Source organism: Taudactylus pleione, unplaced genomic scaffold (assembly GCF_031769625.1).
Source record: "Taudactylus pleione unplaced genomic scaffold, aTauple2 ptg000462l, whole genome shotgun sequence".
Taxonomy (NCBI): domain Eukaryota; kingdom Metazoa; phylum Chordata; class Amphibia; order Anura; family Myobatrachidae; genus Taudactylus; species Taudactylus pleione.
In genome coordinates, this window is record NW_028284864.1 from 1,363,809 (window position 1) to 1,384,930 (window position 21,122).

At 46.1% G+C, this 21,122-nt stretch overlaps 2 protein-coding genes across 3 annotated transcripts in view; one reads left to right on the top strand and one right to left on the bottom strand.

The window, feature by feature from the left end:
- Window positions 1-7,494: 7,494 nt before the first annotated feature.
- Window positions 7,495-19,521, bottom strand: PSMC3 (proteasome 26S subunit, ATPase 3). Its single transcript, XM_088448645.1, has 12 exons — window positions 19,348-19,521; window positions 16,745-16,828; window positions 15,149-15,274; window positions 12,627-12,731; window positions 11,646-11,708; window positions 10,433-10,570; window positions 10,192-10,335; window positions 9,970-10,118; window positions 9,677-9,773; window positions 9,423-9,568; window positions 8,851-8,932; window positions 7,495-7,710 (listed from the first exon to the last, which is right to left on the bottom strand). The coding sequence occupies exons 1-12, from the start codon at window positions 19,372-19,374 to the stop codon at window positions 7,600-7,602; spliced, it is 1,272 nt and encodes a 423-aa protein (XP_088304771.1). The 5' UTR covers window positions 19,375-19,521; the 3' UTR covers window positions 7,495-7,599.
- The window catches only part of LOC148504673 (embryonic protein UVS.2-like), a 63,989-nt gene continuing 62,352 nt past the window's right edge, over window positions 19,486-21,122 (top strand). Inside the window, exon 1 of one of the 2 annotated variants that reach the window (XM_088448644.1) lies at window positions 19,486-19,649. The gene's annotated coding sequence lies outside the window, so the exon portion shown is untranslated. Of the gene's footprint in view, window positions 19,758-21,122 lie in introns of both variants that reach the window. The other variant, XM_088448643.1, reaches the window with a different exon arrangement.

Genomic DNA, 21,122 nt, shown 5'->3' on the forward strand with positions numbered 1-21,122 from the left:
TTAAAATCATCAAGCCTAATAGGAGATGTACTGATATTACTTCTTTGTTAGCTAGAACAGAAATGAATTTTATATATACATACAAGACTCTAACTCCAAGGGGGCTTAATAAGGACTTTGAGTTAAAATGGTTCCTTTGATTTGAGCTGGTCCTTAATACTTGTATTTTTAGCCCTAGATGTCCTATGACCATTGGATTATGGACATCTTGTTATATGTAATATACGAACTGTCTGCAAAGAGGAATTTACCTTAAGGAATGGACAATTCATTTATAGACCTAAAGAAAATGGAAGGAGACTTCAATACCTTTTCCTAGATTATGCAAGGAAGAATCAAGTGTTGAAGATTATCATTATTAATCATTACTAACAATTTTTTTTTCTTTTTTAAATGTGTATAATTGATGGTTATGTATAGATTTTAATATGGTTGAGGTTACCGTATAACTGATGGTTTATATGTTTGTTTTATTGTATTGCTTTAGTATGGCCAATGTTTACATAGGTTACTATGGTTACCGCATCGATCACCGACGGATGACATATATATGTCATTTCCGGCGGTGAATTTGATCCAACAAGCGGTGTGGTGGATGCGCATGACGATGATGTCATTGCGTTCCACCACATTACGCGACCGGAAGTAGGCTCGATGTGCGAGTCATGTTGATAGATGTAAGACGCTGGTGTGGTGGATGCGCATGATGATGACGTCATTGCGTTCCACCATATCACGTTATCAGAAGTAAGCTCGATGTGTAAGTTATGCCAATAGGGGATACTATACCCGCGTCTGGTGACGGATGTGGGTATGTAATTCCCGTTTGTTGATATAGAGCCGGATGTGGAGATAATCTCCGGATCGGCTTTTTAGTTATCCATTCCACCGGAGGTGATTGAAGTTTCCCTAGCCCTATCAACTGCCCGATATTGGGCGGGAACTCCTCCCCTCATGAAAACTGATTGGTGACCATCTGTATAAATATGTTAGAATCATGCACCTTTCCTTATGTCTTGACAAAGGCTCCCAAGGAGAGCTGAAACGCGTTTACAGATTGAGAAGGTGTATGGTTTTTTTGGAATCCAGAGGTATGTAATTTTTCCACCCTTTGTCTGCTGGGATTTACCATCCATTCCATTCAGCTATTTAGACTACCTCTGGTCAGGTCCATATTTATTTATTTTTTTCATTATCTTTTTGTATCTTTGTCATTTTATGTTTTTTATGTAAATTTTTTCACCGGAACTTGATATTTTTGAAAGCACTATTTGATTTGGATGATGTTTTGAGAACAAAAGGGAAAAAGAAAGATACCTTGATGCGCAGTAAAATCTCCATGAGAATTGTGATTTCGGTACGCACCGAGTTATTATAAAAGAAACCCTTATGTGATTTCTCCCAACTCTCTTGATGTGAGTGAATGGTACGCGGCACTTTCCTTTTCACTACACATATTATGGTTGTGAACATTTAAAGATGCCTTTTTGGGAGATACTCATGTATATCCTATGTGAGTTGGGTACGCACTATTTGAAGCACACACGAATGGCTTTTCTATAAAGAATAAATCCATGTTTGTATTTTTGAAAGCACCCCTCAATGACCTCTGATTTATTTCTCCTTGCATATACACTGGAAATAACTTATGGTGGTGATCCTTTAGGAAGAATTGTATGCAAAGAACTTCAAGCAATATAAGGATTGTTCCAGTTCATCATGCATATGTAAGTATTTTGTTTAATCATTAGCGCCTGTTGGTATCCCGTGTTACCTTTCTTAAGCATACAGAGATTGTCAGGTGTGCTGGTTTAGGCGCATGGTTTATTCTGTGCGCCCCCGGAAAACATGGACATGGCAACATAGTGGGAAGCCCAGTACAGTGTGTTGGAGATCACTCTGAATACAAAAGCCGCCCATACACGGTGCGATATGCACCTTGCAACGTGACGGGGGATCCGACGGCTGACATATCGGGCGGTCCCTACACACTGTGCGATCGGGTGGCCGACCGACATGCCAGTGCCCCCCTCCCCCACCGCGCTACATGGGATCGTACATTGCATCCCCAGATCAAATGAACCTGCAGTAAGATGTGGGGGTGCGATGTACGACCCCACGGGAGCGCTCTCTGTCCGTTATCATGCCCATACACGGTACAACATAGCAGCGATATCATACTAATCCGTCGGATTGCCCGCTATATCGCACCATGTATCGGCACCTAAAGTCTATATCTGTGATCACATTTCTGTGCGCAAGGTCATAAAGCTAAAGTGATGAGTCTGCTTTAAGGAGCGTCAGTTATTCGCGCGCTATGGTGACCCCGCCCCATGCTGTGCACTGAGCCAATAGTCAGTACAGCATAGCCAATCAGTGCGCTGTGGTGACCAACAGTCAGTACAGCATAGCCAATCAGCGCGCTGTGGTGACCAATAGTCAGTACAGCATAGCCAATCAATAGGCATGAGGGATTAACATTTAGGAGCCACTGTGTCCTAGTGAACGGACAGGCTGCATGGTTCTGAATATGTCTGCAGCCCCCAAAACGACCGACCTTCACTTTATGCAAGTAAAAGGCACACTTTAAAAAGGAGACATAATTGAAGCAGTACCTATTGTTCATTCTAGCACCCTGCACCTGTCACAACCCGTGCAGTTACCCTTTCCAGCCTGGGGTGTCGCTCTCTGCTCTGGGGCTTCTAGCATACTCTGGTCTGTATCTCAGCAGTTTGTTACATCAGCTTGGTGTGCTAGAAGCACAAGAGCAGAGAGCGACACCCCAGGCTGGAAAGGGGAACTGCATGGGTTGTGACAGGTGCAGGGTGCTAGAATGAACACTAAGTACCTATACCAGTTTGCACAAGTGAGATGTGCAGGAAGGAATATTGGCGGGGAGGGGTTGAAATGGAATGGATCAAGTAACTGCATCTGGCTACCGAACTAGGCCATTGCCTGGCAATGGGAGGGGGGGACTAAGGAAACACCCGTAACGGGCCCAGAGGTCATGACGGGAACCATAGCCACCGCTACCCAGCCCCAGTTCCCTTGTAGCCTGGCCCGGGCAGGGCTGGGTTCTTCCAGGTGGCTCAGCTGCGGCCAGGGCCAGGCATGACGATTACATTTGCAATGCGGCAGCGTGACGTCATTAGTCACGTCGCCGCATGTCTTCCCTGCCCGGCTGGAAGTGGATGGATCCCAGGCCGGCCATCAGTTGGTAAGTAGTTGAGGCTGCTGTTAGGGCTGGGGACGGAAGATGGTGCAAGGGGGCAGAGGAAGGTGATGGGGGCTGGGGGCAGAGGAAGGTGATGGGGGCTGGAAGAAGAGGAAGGTGAAGGGGGCAGATGAAGATGAAGGAGGCTGGGGCAGAGGAAGGTGATGCGGGCTGGGGGCAGAGGAAGGTGATGCGGGCTGGGGGCAGAAGGTGACACACTGGGGGCAGACGAAGGTGATGGTCCCTTTGGACGGAGGAAGGTGAAAGTGGCAGAGGAATATGAAGGAGGCTGGGGGCAGAGGAAGGTGTTGGGGGCAGAAGGCGACAGGGGTTGGAAACAGAGGAAGGTGATGGTGCCTGGTGATGGAGGAAGGTGAAGGAGGCTGGGGGCAGAGGATGGTGATGGGGGCTGGGGCACAAGGTGATGGGCTGGATGCAGAGGAAGGTGAAGGAGGCAGAGGAAGATGCTGGGGGCAGTAGGTGACAGGGGTTGGAAACAGAGGAAGGTGATGGTGCCTGGGGACTGAGTATGGGTTCTGGAGACGGAGGAAGGAGATGGGGGGGTCTTCTGGGATGAGGATGGTGATGGGAGGCTGAATTTGAGGAAGGTGATGTGGGGCTGAGGACTGAGGATGTCTGGCTGCAGATACCATCCCTCCTAACCCTGAGGCATACACAACACTGTCATCAAGAAGACCTTGCAAGAGACGTCAGGGAAGAACTACAGCCTGCATCATCAGTGACAGAGACAGTGTGGTAAGTCATAGTGTATTTTTACTTTATTTAAAGGCTGGCATCTCTATCAACATTATCATGCTTCACACATCACACATGCAGGGGAGGGATGTGCAGGATTAAGGGTGTTGGTGAGAAGATGGGGCCCCCAGAGACATCAGTGTACCGGGCCCCTAGATTTCTGTTGCCGGCCCTGCCTGCCATCCCCATTTAGCTATCTTCCCCACTTTTCATTACCTTCCATCTCTACAACATGCAGTCTCACGTCACCGTCTAGAAGTTTATCCAAGGTAACAGGTTGACTGTATGATTATAATAGTATCTTATACATCCTTATTCAAGGAATAAATCCATTGTATAAAGGTATGAAGCCGACTCTTAATGTAATGTGTTCTGCTTATAAAGCAATTACAAAGCATCCCACTCCAGAAGAATAACACAAAAGTTCCCCCAGCACACTGCAGTAAGCCAGCAAAAAGGCCTGCACTCCACGTAACAATAACATGCAGAAGACTCAGTCACACTCATTGCAAATATATGGTAAGCCACCCGCCACGTCATTGTGCATCCGCTAAGGTGGCCTTAGCGCTAAATAATATTGTATAGGTTATCCCCTCCTTTACACGCAACCGTGATAATATAATAGATTGCTTGGGCAACTTGCATTTTGTATATCCTGCCACTTATCTGTTCTTGATCACTGGCCAATTTGTAGGACACCATCTATTGGTTTTGATAAGGTCAAGTTTTAAAAAAAAAAAACACCAAAAAAAAAAACACAGCAAAACCAAATGTGTCTGGGGTAATAATAAAATAGAAATTGATGGCAGATAAGCCTGTACTGCACAATCAGGAGAGCGAGTGCAAGAGATTACCAGTCTGAGCACCAAACCGTATAATAGAGGTCTTGTAATCCTTTCAAAATCCGAGAACATTAGAACTGGAATTACACCCAGGTAGAAAATAATAAGATATCTGGGTCTGCTGGGTGGAGAAGGGTTCATCATATACAAACTCAGGAAGAGCAACATATACTAATAGATATGGACAGTCACGTCTTCCACAAAAATACCACCACAAGCGTGTCCAGTGTTTTAGTAAGAAAATTTTAACCTCCTTTACAAAGTTGCAAGATTAATAATGCAGTTGTTACATTAAACCTACAACAAATCTATTTCAATATGTTGTGATAAGTCTATGCAACTGTATTTACTAAGAATGAATGATGACCTTTCTAAGTGTTTTAGAGGATTCTAAAATAGGATCTGATATTACAGAATAGTCAGGATTCCGGCGAGTTTGCAACGCAGTTTAAAGCGACGATCAGTTATATGCCTGGTTTTGTCTTATAACGGATTGCCGCTTTAAATTTAGCTGCAAACTCAACAACATCCTGCCGGCTCTGTAATCATTACATAAACTACTGAAGCTCACATGCAAAGTCAATGACTTGTATATGTAACCTAACGGCCATGATAGAAGCTGCTTTCCCCCTCCCCCACTAGAATAGGCTTTGGAGCTACTAGTACCGACATGCTCCCCCAGGCAGCGGCTGGCAATGAACGCTTGTAAGCTGGCCATACACCTGCATGACCAGCAACCGACTCCCCGAAGCTCTCTGGCAGTCTCGGCAGCATGTTTGTTGTTTTCCTGTCGTATGATCGATCCTGTGCCTCACGTGCTTATTAGGGAAACAGTCATTGAAATGACTTGAAATGCTGCACGATGGATCGCATGAACGAATAAACGGCAGGATCTGCACACGATACGATGGAACATATGGGCTGCACATCTGATCAGAAGATCCGATTATAGGAGCTGCGGGAGAGCGCATCGGATCTTATCTTACGAAAAAAAAAAAAACACGATTTTCACAAGATCCATCTTATGACTCATCGAAAATCGGGCAATCGGCCCGAAATCGTGCAGGTGTATGACCGGCATTAGTTCCACAAGCTGCCTACCTCTGCTTGTGGTAGGCAAATCTGTGGCACTCCAGCTGCTGTGCAACTACACATGCTAGCATGCCCTGCCAGTGTTTTGCAGTTAGGACATGCATAACCTGTAGCAAGGCATGCTGGGATGTGTAGTTCCACAGCAGCTAGTGTGTCACAAGGTTGCTTATCCCTGGCGTAGACTATAAAAGCACATCTGTTTTCAAGAGAATTACTTTTCTTTTAGTACAAACAGCATCATAGTGGCAGCCCGATCAGCTAAGATTGCATTAATATATACTTAACAACATCAGTTATAAAACTAATGAGTCACATTCAAAATATAGGTCCCTTACATGAAGTTTAAATAGTTTTATTTTATTTTTTTTGTGCGTGTTTAGTTCCACTTCAAATTTTCAGAACCATTGGCACCTTACCCCTAAACTAGTATAAAACAAGAAACCATGCATTGGGAGAGCCTTCCCCTGTTATGTAAAGGCCCACATACATCAGAGATTTAGCGTTCCCGCTAGGCTGTTTTAGGGCAAAAAACGCCCTGCCCTCACAGCCTGCGGGTGCAGTCTTCACCCGCGGGACGCAGTGTCCCGCGAGTGGAGAAATGTGCGGTGACCCGGTCACCGCCGGAGAATAGACGCCGGGCGCATGCGCCCGCCATCTATTCTCACTGTCTGCAGGCTTGGGGGCTGCCTGGCGTGTCCATAAGTGCCGGGCACGCCCCCAAGTATGACGAAAAGGGGACTCGTCTTATAGACGCCCCTTTTCATGGCCACGCCCCTTTTCCCGGACGTGCGCGCACAAAGTTGCCCTCTCTAGCTCCGGCGCCCCGTCTGCCGCTGGAGCTTGAGTGAACACTAGAGATTGTAATTTGCAATCGATTGTGTATAAAAAGCTTTCCCTTTTTCATACGCAATCGATTGCAAAAGGGAAAGATTTTTAATTGATTGCAGAATTGCCACAATAGATTGAAAAAGGGAAAGATTTTCATACACAATCGATTGCAAATTGCACGATTGCTGCAATCAATCTCTGATGTATGGGGGGGCCTTAACCCTCGGCTGCTGCTAGCAATTTTGGAAGTGAATGCTGCACAGGTGCTAATCAAAGCAGCTGATAGGACAAGACAAGGCAGCCAGCCAATCAGCTGCATTGACAACCTTCTACATTTACGTTCAGATCTCCCCAGGCTGTAGTGATTGGAAAGCAGCAATTACAGGCCGCAGCGGCTACGAACATTACTTGAGCCACAGTGTCCTGCACATGGGAAACCCCCACACTTCTGTTAATTGGGTGGTGAGGAGGGATCATTAACAATAAAAATAGGTTTTCATAGATATCTACTTTAATGCCAACAGAAGGAGAATGTTAAGGTCACAGGTACATTTCCGTAGGCAGAATCCCAGTAAAATACTCCATGAGAAGAGTCTTGCAGGGACAAACTCACATTCCGTAGTAAAATAATCATGGACGCAGGGACAGTAAACTCACCATATAAAATGACAGACATACAGGGTTTCTGGTATCGGCCATGGAAGGAATCAATAAATGAGTGTACGCTTCCTTTATAAGCAAAGACTTCAAAGTGAGCGCTGGTTGTACAGTTAGAGAGGTCTGGTTTATTTCTTCCTGTAACATAAAGTGAACGGTCCGTACACAAGAAACAGTGGCACTTCCCACTGATCGGCCCCATTGTGGGGTCTACGCATAGTACTGCAAATTGGCCTTTTTCTTAGCCTGGACTTCCAATATCCCCTCCATGTAGTCCTCGTGCGTCAGTTCGGTGGCCCCCCTGCGCAGAGCGATCATTCCCTGCAGTGAATCAGAGAGGGACAAAGCTCAGTAACCATTCTGAGTGACAGACCAATAAAGTCGTGTGATCCTAAACACTCCTCTGGTCCTGTGTTACAATGGTCACCAATCAAGATCTAAGCAGACTCAATTACTGCACTGGTCTGAATGTAAAGAAAATGCTACTTAAATGGGTGTACCCTCCATCAGACCACTAATTTATTGGCTTGTGCATCCCCCTAGTGCAATGCATACAGTAACAGTTACAAGAGGGTATAGACTATATAGAAGAGGGGCTCATCTGTATGTGAACATCTTCAACGTAGAGATGGACACAAAGCCGATGTTACGCAGTTGAGCGATTATCATGGTCTGCATCTGATTCGCACTGGGCATGCGCCAAGTTTCATTACCGATGTCGCCGGAAGTGAGGATTTATTTGCAAAGTGACTGACAGGCAGTCTGTGGCTGGCAATGGGGAGGAGGGGGCGTCTCAAACGCGGGCTAGATGCAACCAATTCTGCTCGACTATAGGGTTACTCAGAAGTCCGATAATCGGTTGATCTGAGACTGATGCTGAGTCTTTGTACGCAGGTGTTCGGATTTGTACATCTGGCGGTGGGTGTCACAATAAAAATCCTGGCGCCAGCGATATTTGCATATTTTCGCACAGCCGCTGCGGTGGCTTTTGCGTACATCTATGAACCAGGGCCACATTCACATAAAATGGAAATACCAGCCCGGACACGCTATAAAACAAGTGGTCTATGTAGTGCCATTAACATTGGGACCCTAAAACCAAGATTAGGGAAAGATGAGGGTACCCCGTAAAAAGGATGGCATACACTGGGAACGGCAGTCTCAAATAGTTACATATAAATGGTGCCATTGTGTCTTCAAAATGTTGAACATTTAAAATGTACGCAGACCGCCATGGACTTGCTTAGAAAAGACCACACAGACATGCACTGCAATACCCAATGGACCTAAGTGTTTTCCAAGAGATGCTAACATGAATAAAAAGGATCCTTTCTGCATTATTGTATACATACGGAATACATAAGAACCTTCTATAAAGCCATTTTAGACATAGATTAGACAGGTTTTTGATGATAGGGATGTTAAATTAAAACTTAATCCACCATTCCACATAATACTCACCGCCTCCACACATACTGCCTTACACTGCGCCCCATTGAAGTCATCGGTACAGCGCGCAAGCTCCTCATAGTTGACGTCAGGGCTGTACGGGAAAGAAAAGGCTGAGTACATCGCTGCTTTTTGAATTAACACTTTACCTGACTGGCAGGCAAATTATTCTGTTAAAGGAAGAGACTGCGCCCTTTAAAATGAAAGCCAAATGGCATCACACCCATACTTTGCCAACAGGCCATGTCCCTGAGATATTTTATTGATATGTGATGAACATCTCTCAATACAATTGGCAGGGGATCTCTTGGAGATTAGAAAGGCCTTATGGTGCACCAAAATTGAAACAAGGTAAATATATGATAAAAAATATTTTCTAAACATCCAAAATAGGTTACAGAAAGAACATTCACTCTACAATGCTGAAATATCAGGGAGAGACTAAAATATCAAAACAGTCAAAAGGCAACATCAACAACAGCGCCACCAGCTGGCCCAAGAAGTTAGAGGTGCGAAAATGGAATGTAATGTTTTACCTATCTGTCCAACATGTGAACTCATGTGAAATACAAGTGCCAGCATACCTGACATTCATCTTGCGGGAGTGGATCTGCATGATTCGGGCTCGGGCCTCTTCGTTGGGCATAGGGAATTCAATCTTCCGGTCCAAACGTCCTGAACGAAGCAGTGCGGGATCCAGAATGTCCACACGGTTTGTAGCAGCAATTACCTACACAGCAATACGGTAATTATTGTGCCCATAAAAGACCTGTCGCTTACAGATAACTAATACAAACCGGTACATAATGGACGAAGGTAAAAAGAAACAAGTCTGTACCTTGACTTGGGTGTTGGGCTGGAAACCATCCAGCTGGTTTAGAAGCTCCAGCATAGTCCTCTGTACCTCTCTGTCTCCTGCCTTCTCACTGTCAAATCTGAAAGACAAAGTGGCCCAAACGTGAAGGAAACCAATTCCATTAGCGAAAAGTATATGCAGCTTAGGCAACAGGTTTTGGTCTAATACCATGGGATATTACAGTCGGATATCAACAAAATCATGCCAGACTGTTGTTACAAGTGAATTTCACTCAAGTCTCCCCCTTCTACTCAATGTTCAGGGTCAAAACTAACCTTTTGGTTCCAATGGCGTCCAGTTCATCAATAAAAATGATGGATGGAGCCTTCTCCTTGGCCAGTGCAAAAGCGTCTCGAACAAGCTTGGCTCCGTCTCCGATAAACATCTGAACTAACTGAGGACCAGCGAGCTTCAAGAAAGTGGCCTGAAAGAGGAGGTGTTAATCTTCAACTCTTCCTTCATTCCCATGGCCCGTGCTCCCCACCGCCATGACCTACCTTAGTCTGTGCAGCACATGCCCTGGCTAAGAGTGTCTTTCCAGTGCCAGGAGGCCCATACATGAGCACGCCTTTTGGGGGTTGAATTCCCAAATTCTCAAATTTCTCCTTGTGGTTCATGGGTAGAACAATGGCTTCTACCAGCTAAATTAAATAAAAAGTGTTCAAACATGTTGAAATGATACATAAAAAACAACAAAAACCCCTCACTCCAATACAATACAAATGTTCTAATCCCCACCTCCTGGATCTGTTTATCTAGACCTCCAATATCGCTGTACTGCTCGGTCGGCCTTTCATCCACCTCCATAGCCTTAACGCGGGAATCATATTCTGTGGGGAGGGTCTCCAAAATGAGGTAGGAGTCCTTGTTCACACCCTGGCAGGAACAAAGATCACAATTTAACATGATTTTCAGAGTCAACAATACGGATGTAAGCCAGTCTGTAGCCCATTTACTACTACTAAATACATGCCTCAAACTTGACATTTTCAAAGCAGACATTCCAATGTTTTGGGGTTTAGGCCCGTATTCAATTAGTTTCGCACCCGCTGACTTTTCGCCTACATCGCATGTTTTGGACGCAAAAAGTTTTCGTGCGCGCCCCCGCTATTCACCGTATTCAATTCCAAAGGACGCGAAAACGCATCCCGGTGAAACTCAAACAGGCGACATCCCGGTGAAACTCAAACAGGCGAAAAGTGCTGTCAGAGATGGGGAAATCAGCCTAACATCCCCCAAAAGATGCACTAACATTGGGGATCAGTATAGATGTCCCCGATTAGCCCGCCTGGAGCTATTTGGGGTACTTAAGTGCTTTCAATTGCCTCTATATAGCGTCTTTGCACAAGTGGTGAAGAATAGCATTAAGCAATTTTTTTTGAGAAAATTAAGTAGTCCTGTCAAATTTGGGGTACATGAAAATGGGTGCAAACATATGGTTTCGCTAAAGTGAAGTTTTAAGTGACGTCAAAAACGCACCTTCAGCAAGCACCTGCAATCAAAAACACACCTACCCCATACTTGCAGACCCCCCAAAAAGTCTATTTCGCTACTTTTTGTGTGTGTACCCTCACTTTGTACTTTTTTCGCCCCCCCATTTTAAAAGTCATTTTTTAGGGTGTTCCTCTTATTTTTTTTAGGGTTTTTTTTAGACGCAGTTATCCTTTGGGGGGCTGTTCCAAGGGTGCCGAGTGGTTTCCGCACCGTTGCACCCCAAAACTGCAATTCTGCATTTTTTCCGCCTATTCATAGGCAAAACTTTTTTGTCTGTTACATTGCATTGACTTTCCACGTACGCGAAAAGTCTTGGCAATTGAATATGACGAAAAGTTTCCGCCTGGCGAAATGACGCCATCCGCGATACTTTTTCGCAGATTACAACTTTTCGCCGCTAATTGAATATGCCCCTTAGTTGCACTTTCTCATTTGAATATACACGACCAATACTCACCACAAGATCTCCAGGCTTCAGCTTTTCAGCATCGACCAAACCAATCACTGGCAGAAAGTACGTCTGGAGAATAGAGAGACATTACCAGAGTGCTACTGGAAGACCCTGGTATATAGCTAGGCAACATGTATATAATCACTGTTATAGTACTGAGTGGCAATACTTGTATCAATACATATTATCAATAATACCACCATGCTGGGGCTGAGAAATGCAGCCACCAGTAACAATGGCATAAATCACAATATAGGAAATCGCCCATACATGTAGACTGGTGAGATCTCGCTCATATAATGTACTGCCTTGGAGCCTTCCAACTTTGAGGAATACAGGTTTTGTTTTACACTAATCCAAATTAGGGATGTGCAGGCTCGGATAAGTTCGAGTTTGCACGTGGAGTTCGGATTTTTCCCTCCAAAAAAACAGAACTCAGAAAGAGGCAAAACGTCATCTTACATGGACGAACATCATCATTCCTGGACTTGATGTTCGTCCATGTAAGATGACGTTTTGCCTCTTTCTGAGTTCCGTTTTTTTGGAGGGAAAAATCCGAACTCCACGTGCAAACTCGAACCTATCCGAGCCTGCACATCCCTAATCCAAATGATGTATCCCTGTGGCAGAGTCCTTCAAACACCCAGCCTATTCTCATCTATCTGAGCAATGTCTAGTGCTACGTAATCCATATTAAATAGGGAAACATCACAAAAACTTACCAACTAGCAGTGTTTGAACATCGGTTAGAGGAACCAATAACATTTTTGAAAGGAGTACAGAGAAAAATGTGAACGCACAAACAAAAAAAGAGCTTTGCATGTGAAACGCAGCAGAAGGTTACAGAATAAGATTTCTGTTTGTAGTGCTTATTTAATACAACTAAATAAAAGCCAGGATTATATTTTTTTATTTATAGAACTAGTCTTCTATCTATCTTATAGTACAAACACACGTATAGGAGTATGTCGGATTGCATGTTATTACCTGTCGGGTGGATGTTTTTATAACTGCACATTTTCCCTTCCTCTGAGAGTCTAGGTCAATGTTGGCGCCGTCTTCCTCCTGGTCATTGGGATCAACGTCTAGCAGCTGGAAAAGAATGTAAAATGAGTCCATAATCCATTTATCTTAGATTAGAGAGAAAAATTGCACTAGCCTGTCATATGGCTTATACTGAGCAGTGGAACTAGAGGCCCTAAAGGTGCGTTCACACTGGGCGATTAATGAACGATAACGATGAACGACCAACGATGCGCGTTCCCGGAGGTCGTTCGTCTTTATCGTTCATCTGGCAAACATGCAGGCCAACCTGACGATATTGTCAGGTTGCTGCATGTTGGGGGATGGGGGAGAGAGCCCGTCGCTGAACGATATCGTTAATGATATCGTTCAGGGGGTGTGCTCAATGTCATGAACGACATTGAGCACACCCTGCCAGGGAAACAATAGACGATATCGCTCAGGGGGCATATCATCTAGGGTGTATGCACTTTAACACGATGCAAATTGTAGGCCACCAACCAGGCACCTACACCCACTTCCCACTATGTCACCAGCTATTTCGTTAGTCTCATTTTAACCAAAGGATATTTGAGTAATCCTACAGGAGACTCCAGTAGATCTCTCTTAAGTCTAGCACTAATACAGTGTAATTTACAGTGCAATAATACAGCTTCTGTTAAACTAAAACTTTCATGGATCTAATAGTAATGCCGCCCTTAGAAGACAAGATGCCAGTCGTGAAACCTTGCTTCCATTTGTGATTTCCTATTTTAAAGTATTTTCCTGGTAATACTGGCACTAGGCAGATCAACGCTCAGTATGGATGTTACATGCACTGGCTAGTTGCCAAACGGCATATTTCTTGTTTTAAACCCGGTACTTTAAAGCAGTGACTGACTATCTGTGTGCAGGGCAATGAGCAGCAACTATCATTGTAGATGTGGGCGAGACAACACTGGACTCTACAGCTACGATAGTAACATCACTGCTCCGAGATAGTACAACTTCAAATGTCTCAGTTGAGGAGTTGGTTATGTCATATATGTGATTAATACTTCCAGCCCTACTTACCTCTTTTTTTGGGCCTGTGGTTTCTGATTCGGCTCTGAGGTCACAAGAACTCAGGGCAGAATTGAAGAGAAATAACTCACACATTCTAATTAATGTCAAAATCTCTGTTGCCGTCTCCTACACGGTGTGCAACGTATCTTGATTTATTCTACAGTGAAACTGAATAAACTTCGTATTCTTAAAAGTCCAAAGAGATTCCCCTATTGGCTCCTTAAAGACTCGCCATCATTCAGCATAACTAGAATAGCAAACTTAGAACCTTCATGCTTTATAAATACACATTATTTTAAGGTATAAACACACAACCGAGCAGTTTAATTTTTAGCATGGCACCAACTAATTTAAGTCAAAATTGATCCTTAAAAAAAATAAAATAAAATAAATTATACTCCTCAGCAGGCTGTGTGTATTTTGTTTACATTCATCATGTGACATGAGAATGTCTACCAGGTCATAATGTCGACAAGCTCATGACTTAGTGTTGACTTACCTGGTAAGGTTGGTCCGGTAGCCAGCTGATAAAGACTTCCGGCGGATCCAGCGGTGAGTATGCCTAACCCCTAACCATCCCCCTAGTGCCTAACCCCAACGTCCCCACCCGCAGCCCAAGCCTCCCCACCCGCAGCCCAACCCCAAGCCTCCCCACCCGCAGCCCAACCCAAACATCCCCACCCGCAGCCCAACCCAAACATCCCCACCCGCAGCCCAACCCAAACATCCCCACCCGCAGCCCAACCCAAACATCCCCACCCGCAGCCCAACCCAAACATCCCCACCCGCAGCCCAACCCAAACATCCCCACCCGCAGCCCAACCCAAACATCCCCACCCGCAGCCCAACCCAAACATCCCCACCCGCAGCCCAACCCAAACATCCCCACCCGCAGCCCAACCCAAACATCCCCACCCGCAGCCCAACCCAAACATCCCCACCCGCAGCCCAACCCAAACATCCCCACCCGCAGCCCAACCCAAACATCCCCACCCGCAGCCCAACCCAAACATCCCCACCCGCAGCCCAACCCAAACATCCCCACCCGCAGCCCAACCCAAACATCCCCACCCGCAGCCTAACCCAAACATCCCCACCCGCAGCCTAACCCAAACATCCCCACCCGCAGCCTAACCCAAACATCCCCACCCGCAGCCTAACCCAAACATCCCCACCCGCAGCCTAACCCAAACATCCCCACCCGCAGCCTAACCCAAACATCCCCACCCGCAGCCTAACCCAAACATCCCCACCCGCAGCCTAGCCCCAACCTCCCCACCCGTAGCCCAACCCCAACCTCCCTACCCGCAGCCCAACCTCCCACCCGCAGCCTAACCCCAACCTCCCCACCAGCAGCAGGGCAATGCAGAATATCAACATTCTGCACACGCCAACATGTTCAATGTCAACATTTGAATTACATCTCCTTCAGCTCATCTTACCTCAATGACATTGGAAACCAGGTAGGGGAGTGTTTTATTCACTTTGATTTTCTCACTGTTTTCCTTGATTTTATCTTTCATTGCCTGTAGCTCATGTGTCACCCGTAGAACCTCACTCTTCATGATCTGAAGCAAAACGCATACATACAGAACCTTTATAGTTATACAATTGTGTCTGCATTGGGGGGGGGGGAAGATATATTCATAGGGCCTAAACAAGTGAACGTCACACAAATACTACAATTATATTGGCCACCATACCTAAAACAGATTCCATACCCGGACAGAACTTGGGCTATTCCACATTGCATTAATAGTGTTCATTCTAGCACCCTGCATCGGTCACAACCCTGTGCAGTTCCTCTTCCCTGCCTTGGGTGTCGCTCTCTGCTCTGGTGCTTCTAGCACACTCAGCTGTTGCAACAACCTGCTGAGATACAAACTAGAGTGTGCTAGAAGCTCCATAGCAGAGAGCGACACTCCAGGCAGGGAAGAGGAACTGCAGGGGTTGTGACAGGTGCAGGGTACTAGATTGAACACTACATTAACATTTCCTCTACATCCAAGAGCAGGTTATTGTTGTCCTCCTATGGGATTACTGGACAGGAAGTAGGATGTGTGCAGGAAAATATCTCCCTCCACCATAACAACTATATTGTGCTGATCTATGTAGATGGTGGAGAGATTTTGATATGTTGTTAGATGTTCTATATGTTAAAACTTGTATTTTGTTTTATTATAATTGTTAGCATTTATTTATAGGGCACCACATAGGTCTGCAGGATGATGCCAACAAGTTAGATATAGTAACAACATGACAGGTAACCAGTGTATGGATACATAAATACTAGCATATACATAATAGGTTTAACAGTCTTTTATGCTCAAGCAACAAGGGAAACAATCATTAAAAATAACAGCTGCATGGAATTTCACATTGTACTTCAATTTCACCTAAATTAAATTCAGAAACTGTATATAGCGTTCCCGCTAGGCTGTTTTAGTAGGGTGCCGCACCTTGCCCTATTTCTAAAGGGCAAAAAGCACCCTACCCTCCGGGTGGCGCCCCTCTGAAACAGCCTGCGGGTGCCATCCCCACCTGCGGCTCACAGTGTCCCACGGGTGGGGAAAACTGCGGTGTAGCAGTCACCACCGGTGAATGGATGCCGGGCGCATTCGCCCAGCATCCATTCACACTGATAGCAGCGCTTGGGGGGCAGCCCGGCATGTCCGTAAGCTCCGGGCACGCCCCCAAGTGTGACTAAAAGGGGGCGTGTCTTAAAGACACACCCCCTTTTCGGACGCGGACACGCAGGTGTACCGTCTCTCTAGGTCCGGCGCCGGACCTAGAGGGAACACTATGTATAAAGAAACTTGCTGTAGAGTACATTACAATTTATTTTTCCAAGACAATAGTCACAATAGTAAAGACCTAAAACGTACACACATGTATTTCTCTTCTCTGCAGAGTAGTCCTGGGTTACAACATTACACACAACTGCACAAAAACGTGTCCGTGATAGGAAGCACAATGGGAAGGCAGGATTTGCATCTGTATTAATTACATTATTAGCATAAACCTTGCATAGCTCTCACCTTTATTTCACTGTCCAAGAGTCGGGTCCTTTGGATGATCTCTTCTGTGGACATCTTCAGGACTTCTTGTCCGACCCCATCCTGCTGGTAAATGATAGCCCAAGGGTAAACACCAAGTATACTATTGCAAAAGTTACTATAACAAGTTACATACAGGAACAGAGTAACGTAATTCACTCAAGAACAACTAGAAGGTTAAGATCGTAATTAAGTACAAAGTGATTTAGGGATATTTACCTAGCTTTGATTTTTTTTTTAGTTTTATATGCACAAAATTAAAATTGAAGATTATATATGAATAGTTTTCAGTTTTCCTTCATAAGACCAAGCTAAATATGAGAGACAGACAGACAGAGAGAGACACAGACAGAGAGGGTTCAGTATGGATGATGTATAGTTATAGAGCACCACAAAATGTATCTGTGCTGTACAGTTGGATTTAAGCCATATGAGTCCAAACTCTAACCTCAAGGCATTTTAAAAGTCCAGGTTTTAAGGATACTTGTGTATAGGTGAGTCCAAAGCAAGGTGGCTGTAGCTGTGGGTGGCCATGGAAGCTTGATTTTCTACCTCTGCTAATGCGAGATTCTGCAAGGCTAATGAGGGGGGGTCTGTGCGGCTGCCAGCAGAAAGCCACGCAAGCCAATGATGTTCCATCAACCGCCATCACACCAGTCCCATACCGGGAGTGAGAGAGATCAGTCAGACACAGGCTCCCCCCCCCCCCCCTCATACGCACAAAGATTTAGACGCAGGCCCACAAGTCAGGGCGGTTAGGTGCAATTGCATTATCGCCACCCAATTCCCGCAGAAAAAAACGCCCAATTTCACAGAAAGACAGATCCGTCAAGTCCTGTTTGACTCAGAGTTGGGCGGACATACACAAAGATGCGTCAATTCTCATCTGTACATGCTCTGTACGCAATATAAATAAAAAATAAAGATAAACAGGCGTCAAAAATACTAAACAAAAATAATGAACCCAGCATATCCAGGAAACACAGTAATCACTACTTATGTGTTAGGTGCTACAAAACTTCAAGGCTCCGGCCATTATGTAACAAACCACACAAAACTGGAATCACACACAACGAACAGAACAAGACAGCGATGGGAGAGGAAATTCAACACTGCAGCAGCACTGAGGTTAGGCTGACGTAGAACATTTCTATACACCCTATGGGACAGGTATGTGTCACACGACAGGACATTTGTGGTGGTCCATAGGTATTCATCCAGGCATCACATATACAAGCCCTGCAGTGCTTCCAGATTCAGCTGCGCTTCTCTACGCCCTCCTGCATCCTGGTCTCAGCATTTACCCTCCAGCAGCCCTAGCCCTGTGTGTTCTTCATGTGATACAACAACTCTATCCTCTTCCTTATCAGGGAGCATAGACAAGTCATCCACATTAAAGGGGCTGATACAGTTAGCCACAATCTCCCATTGGAGCGTCTGAGCATTACACTTCGTAAAACACCTTGCTCTTTGCTCACCAACAGCTATAACTGATAGACAATACTACCACCCTAAAATCCTGCAGTGTGGGGGCACGGGAATCGGTATGATTTACCGCCGGACCCCTGGCCGGCGGTTCAAATCCTGACAGCGGCAGCCCGACAAGGATGAAAATCCCGATCATCCCCAGGTAAGTATTCACTAACCTAATTCTACCCCCTAACCCTCCCTTAGGGGTGCCTAACCCTAACCTTCCCCCCCAGTGCCTAACCCTAATCCCCACCACTTAAACCTAAGTCCCCCAGGGGGGTGCCTAACCCCAAGTCCCCCCGGGGGATGCCTTACCCTCCCTCCGCCTAGTCTAACCCTAACGTCCCAGGGGGGGTGCCTAACCCTCCCTCCACCTAGCCTAACCTCCCAGGGGGGTGCCTAACTCTAAGTTCCCCCGGGGGGTGCCTAACCCTCCCTCCACCTAGCCTAACCTCCCAGGGGGGGTGCCTAACCCTAAGTTCCCCCGGGGGGTGCCTAACCCTCCCTCCACCTAGCCTAACCTCCCAGGGGGGGTGCCTAACCCTAAGTCCCCCCCAAGAGCCCTAAACCTAAAAGCTCGGCATCCCTTCGATCGGGATTTAGACGCCGTCATTTAACCCTCGCCGGGATTAAGCAGTCGGGAAGCCGGCTGTCGGGATTAAGTCCGCCGGCTTCCCGACTGCATACCGGGTCACGGCTGCTAACTAAACTGGCCACTAAGGTTCTGACTATGGGATGTTTTGCGACTCCCTTAATGACTATTACTCTATATAGGTGTGTAACCAAGAAGAGATACAGGGGTCTATTTACTAAGCCTTGGATGGAGATAAAGTACCAGCTCCTAACTGCCATGTCACAGGCTGTGTTTGAAAACTGCCAGTTAGGAGCTGGTTTGTTGGTACTTTATCTACACCCACTCCAAGGCTTAGTAAAGAGACCCCACAGTCACCTGTTAGAGACAGGTATATGTTCTGCAAATCTTCTAAGATAGGAAGAGGCCTGTGGTAGTAACATAATGCACCCTGTACGGCCGGTGACATGCACATTGGCAGCGCTGTACGGCCGGTGACATGCACATGTCTCTGCCCCTTATCTCCCCGGTTATTGTTTCTCACCTCGGTCTCATCCCACACGGACGCCATGTTTATTCCCTCTCACACACAGGCCGGGGGTGAGTTCGCACTTCCACCGCCGGAAGCTGAGGGGACTGGGACCAGTCAGCGCGCACCCGGCTTCCGGCGTCACCTGCAAAATCTTCCGCCTCACGGCTGTTAGTGTGTACGAGTGTGACTCTGTGAAACCGGAGGGGCAGGAAGCTGATCTTCCCACGTGACCCGGGGACAGACCATGCTGATGACTGTTGTTGGCATGGCGGCCATTTTTAGTCAGGGCAGGACGTCATGGTTGTGCATTCTAGGTAGTAATAGTATATTAATAAATAGTCTGAAGAGAGTTGCTGACAGAGAGGGTTATTGTCAGACGTTTTAAGACAACAATATTATGTGTAAAGTGGAATCATTATTAGGTAATCATTTGCTTATACATATTTTGTTGTATCATTGTAGAATATTCTTTTATTTATAAGGTGCCACAAGGGTTCTGTAGCACCGTACGTAGTATAGCAAGAGCACATGGTGCATGGTAGTGTCTAGATGCCCTTCACTGAGCGGACCTGAGCATACATGCCTACTCCCGATTTTTCGGGTAACCCCCCGCAACCCCAGTAGAGTAGGCATTTCTCCTGCATTCCTGCCCACTTCCTAGTGAAATGGGGAGAATTTCCACAGCGATCGTGTGGACATAGGGTGGGGGGGAGGAATTAAATCCGTGGCGAGCGAAGCGAGCCACTGTGACCGAAGCGTGGCGAGCAGACAAATTTCTTCTCTTTGTGGCCTTTATCGGCATGGAACCAAATTTCCGCCCTCACTGCACGTCGCTTCCAGGTCCATAGGATGGAGGGGAAATAAGTTCAACCCATAGAGCATGGGTGATCAGCCAGAGCAGTTACAGTCAAGTTACCAACTTTACAAGTATACATAACTATAGATCATTAATTGCATCATAATTGCCACCTTTCTCACTGCCCCCTCCGGGAGGAGGCAGCAAGGTTGGCACAGCAAGGGGTGGTACGTGGGCATGGTGTGACTTAGGGGGTGGTACGGTTGAGTGGTACGGCATAGGAGGCAGAGTGGGGGGTGTGGCACGCCATCATGGCCATGCTGCCCACTATATCATGCAGAGATTACTGACATTGTACAGAGGGGGCATGGCTATGTTGACTTGATTCAGTGCAAATCAAATCATCTGTCTCCCGGGAACACGCACTTCACCTGGTAAGTAGACGGCTAGGAGCGCGTGGCGGCCGGCTCCGGGAGAGGTACCACTTTTCCGGGTGGCTGGGAGCCCCACTCGATTTTCAGGAGCCTCCTGGTCATTGCAGGAGAGTAGGCAAATATGGCTTGCATAGATTTTACAGAAGAAGAGAGGGCCCTGCTCGTAAGAGCTTATATTCTAGAGGGGCTTTGTGAGGACTCATAGAGTTGGTTTTGCAGAGGCTGGAAAGTTAGTAGGACAGTGATAGGCTTGAGTGAAGAGATGAGTTTTGAGGACACGTCGGAAGGCTGAGCAGGGCCTGAATCAGACGCATTGCTGCTATTCACAGGCTATATTTGCATTCTTGATATTTATTTAATAACATTTATTTACATTTGCATATTGCGCTTTAAAATTGTGGACACAGTAATATAATAGGTCTGGGTGTTAACAGACAGAGAGGTAAGAGGGCCTTGCTCACAAGCTTTCAGTCATAGGGTAGCTTATATGATGGCACTCTGCAGGATCTTAGAGTAGTAACACATTGCTTATTTTTTCTCTTACCCCATAGAGTTCA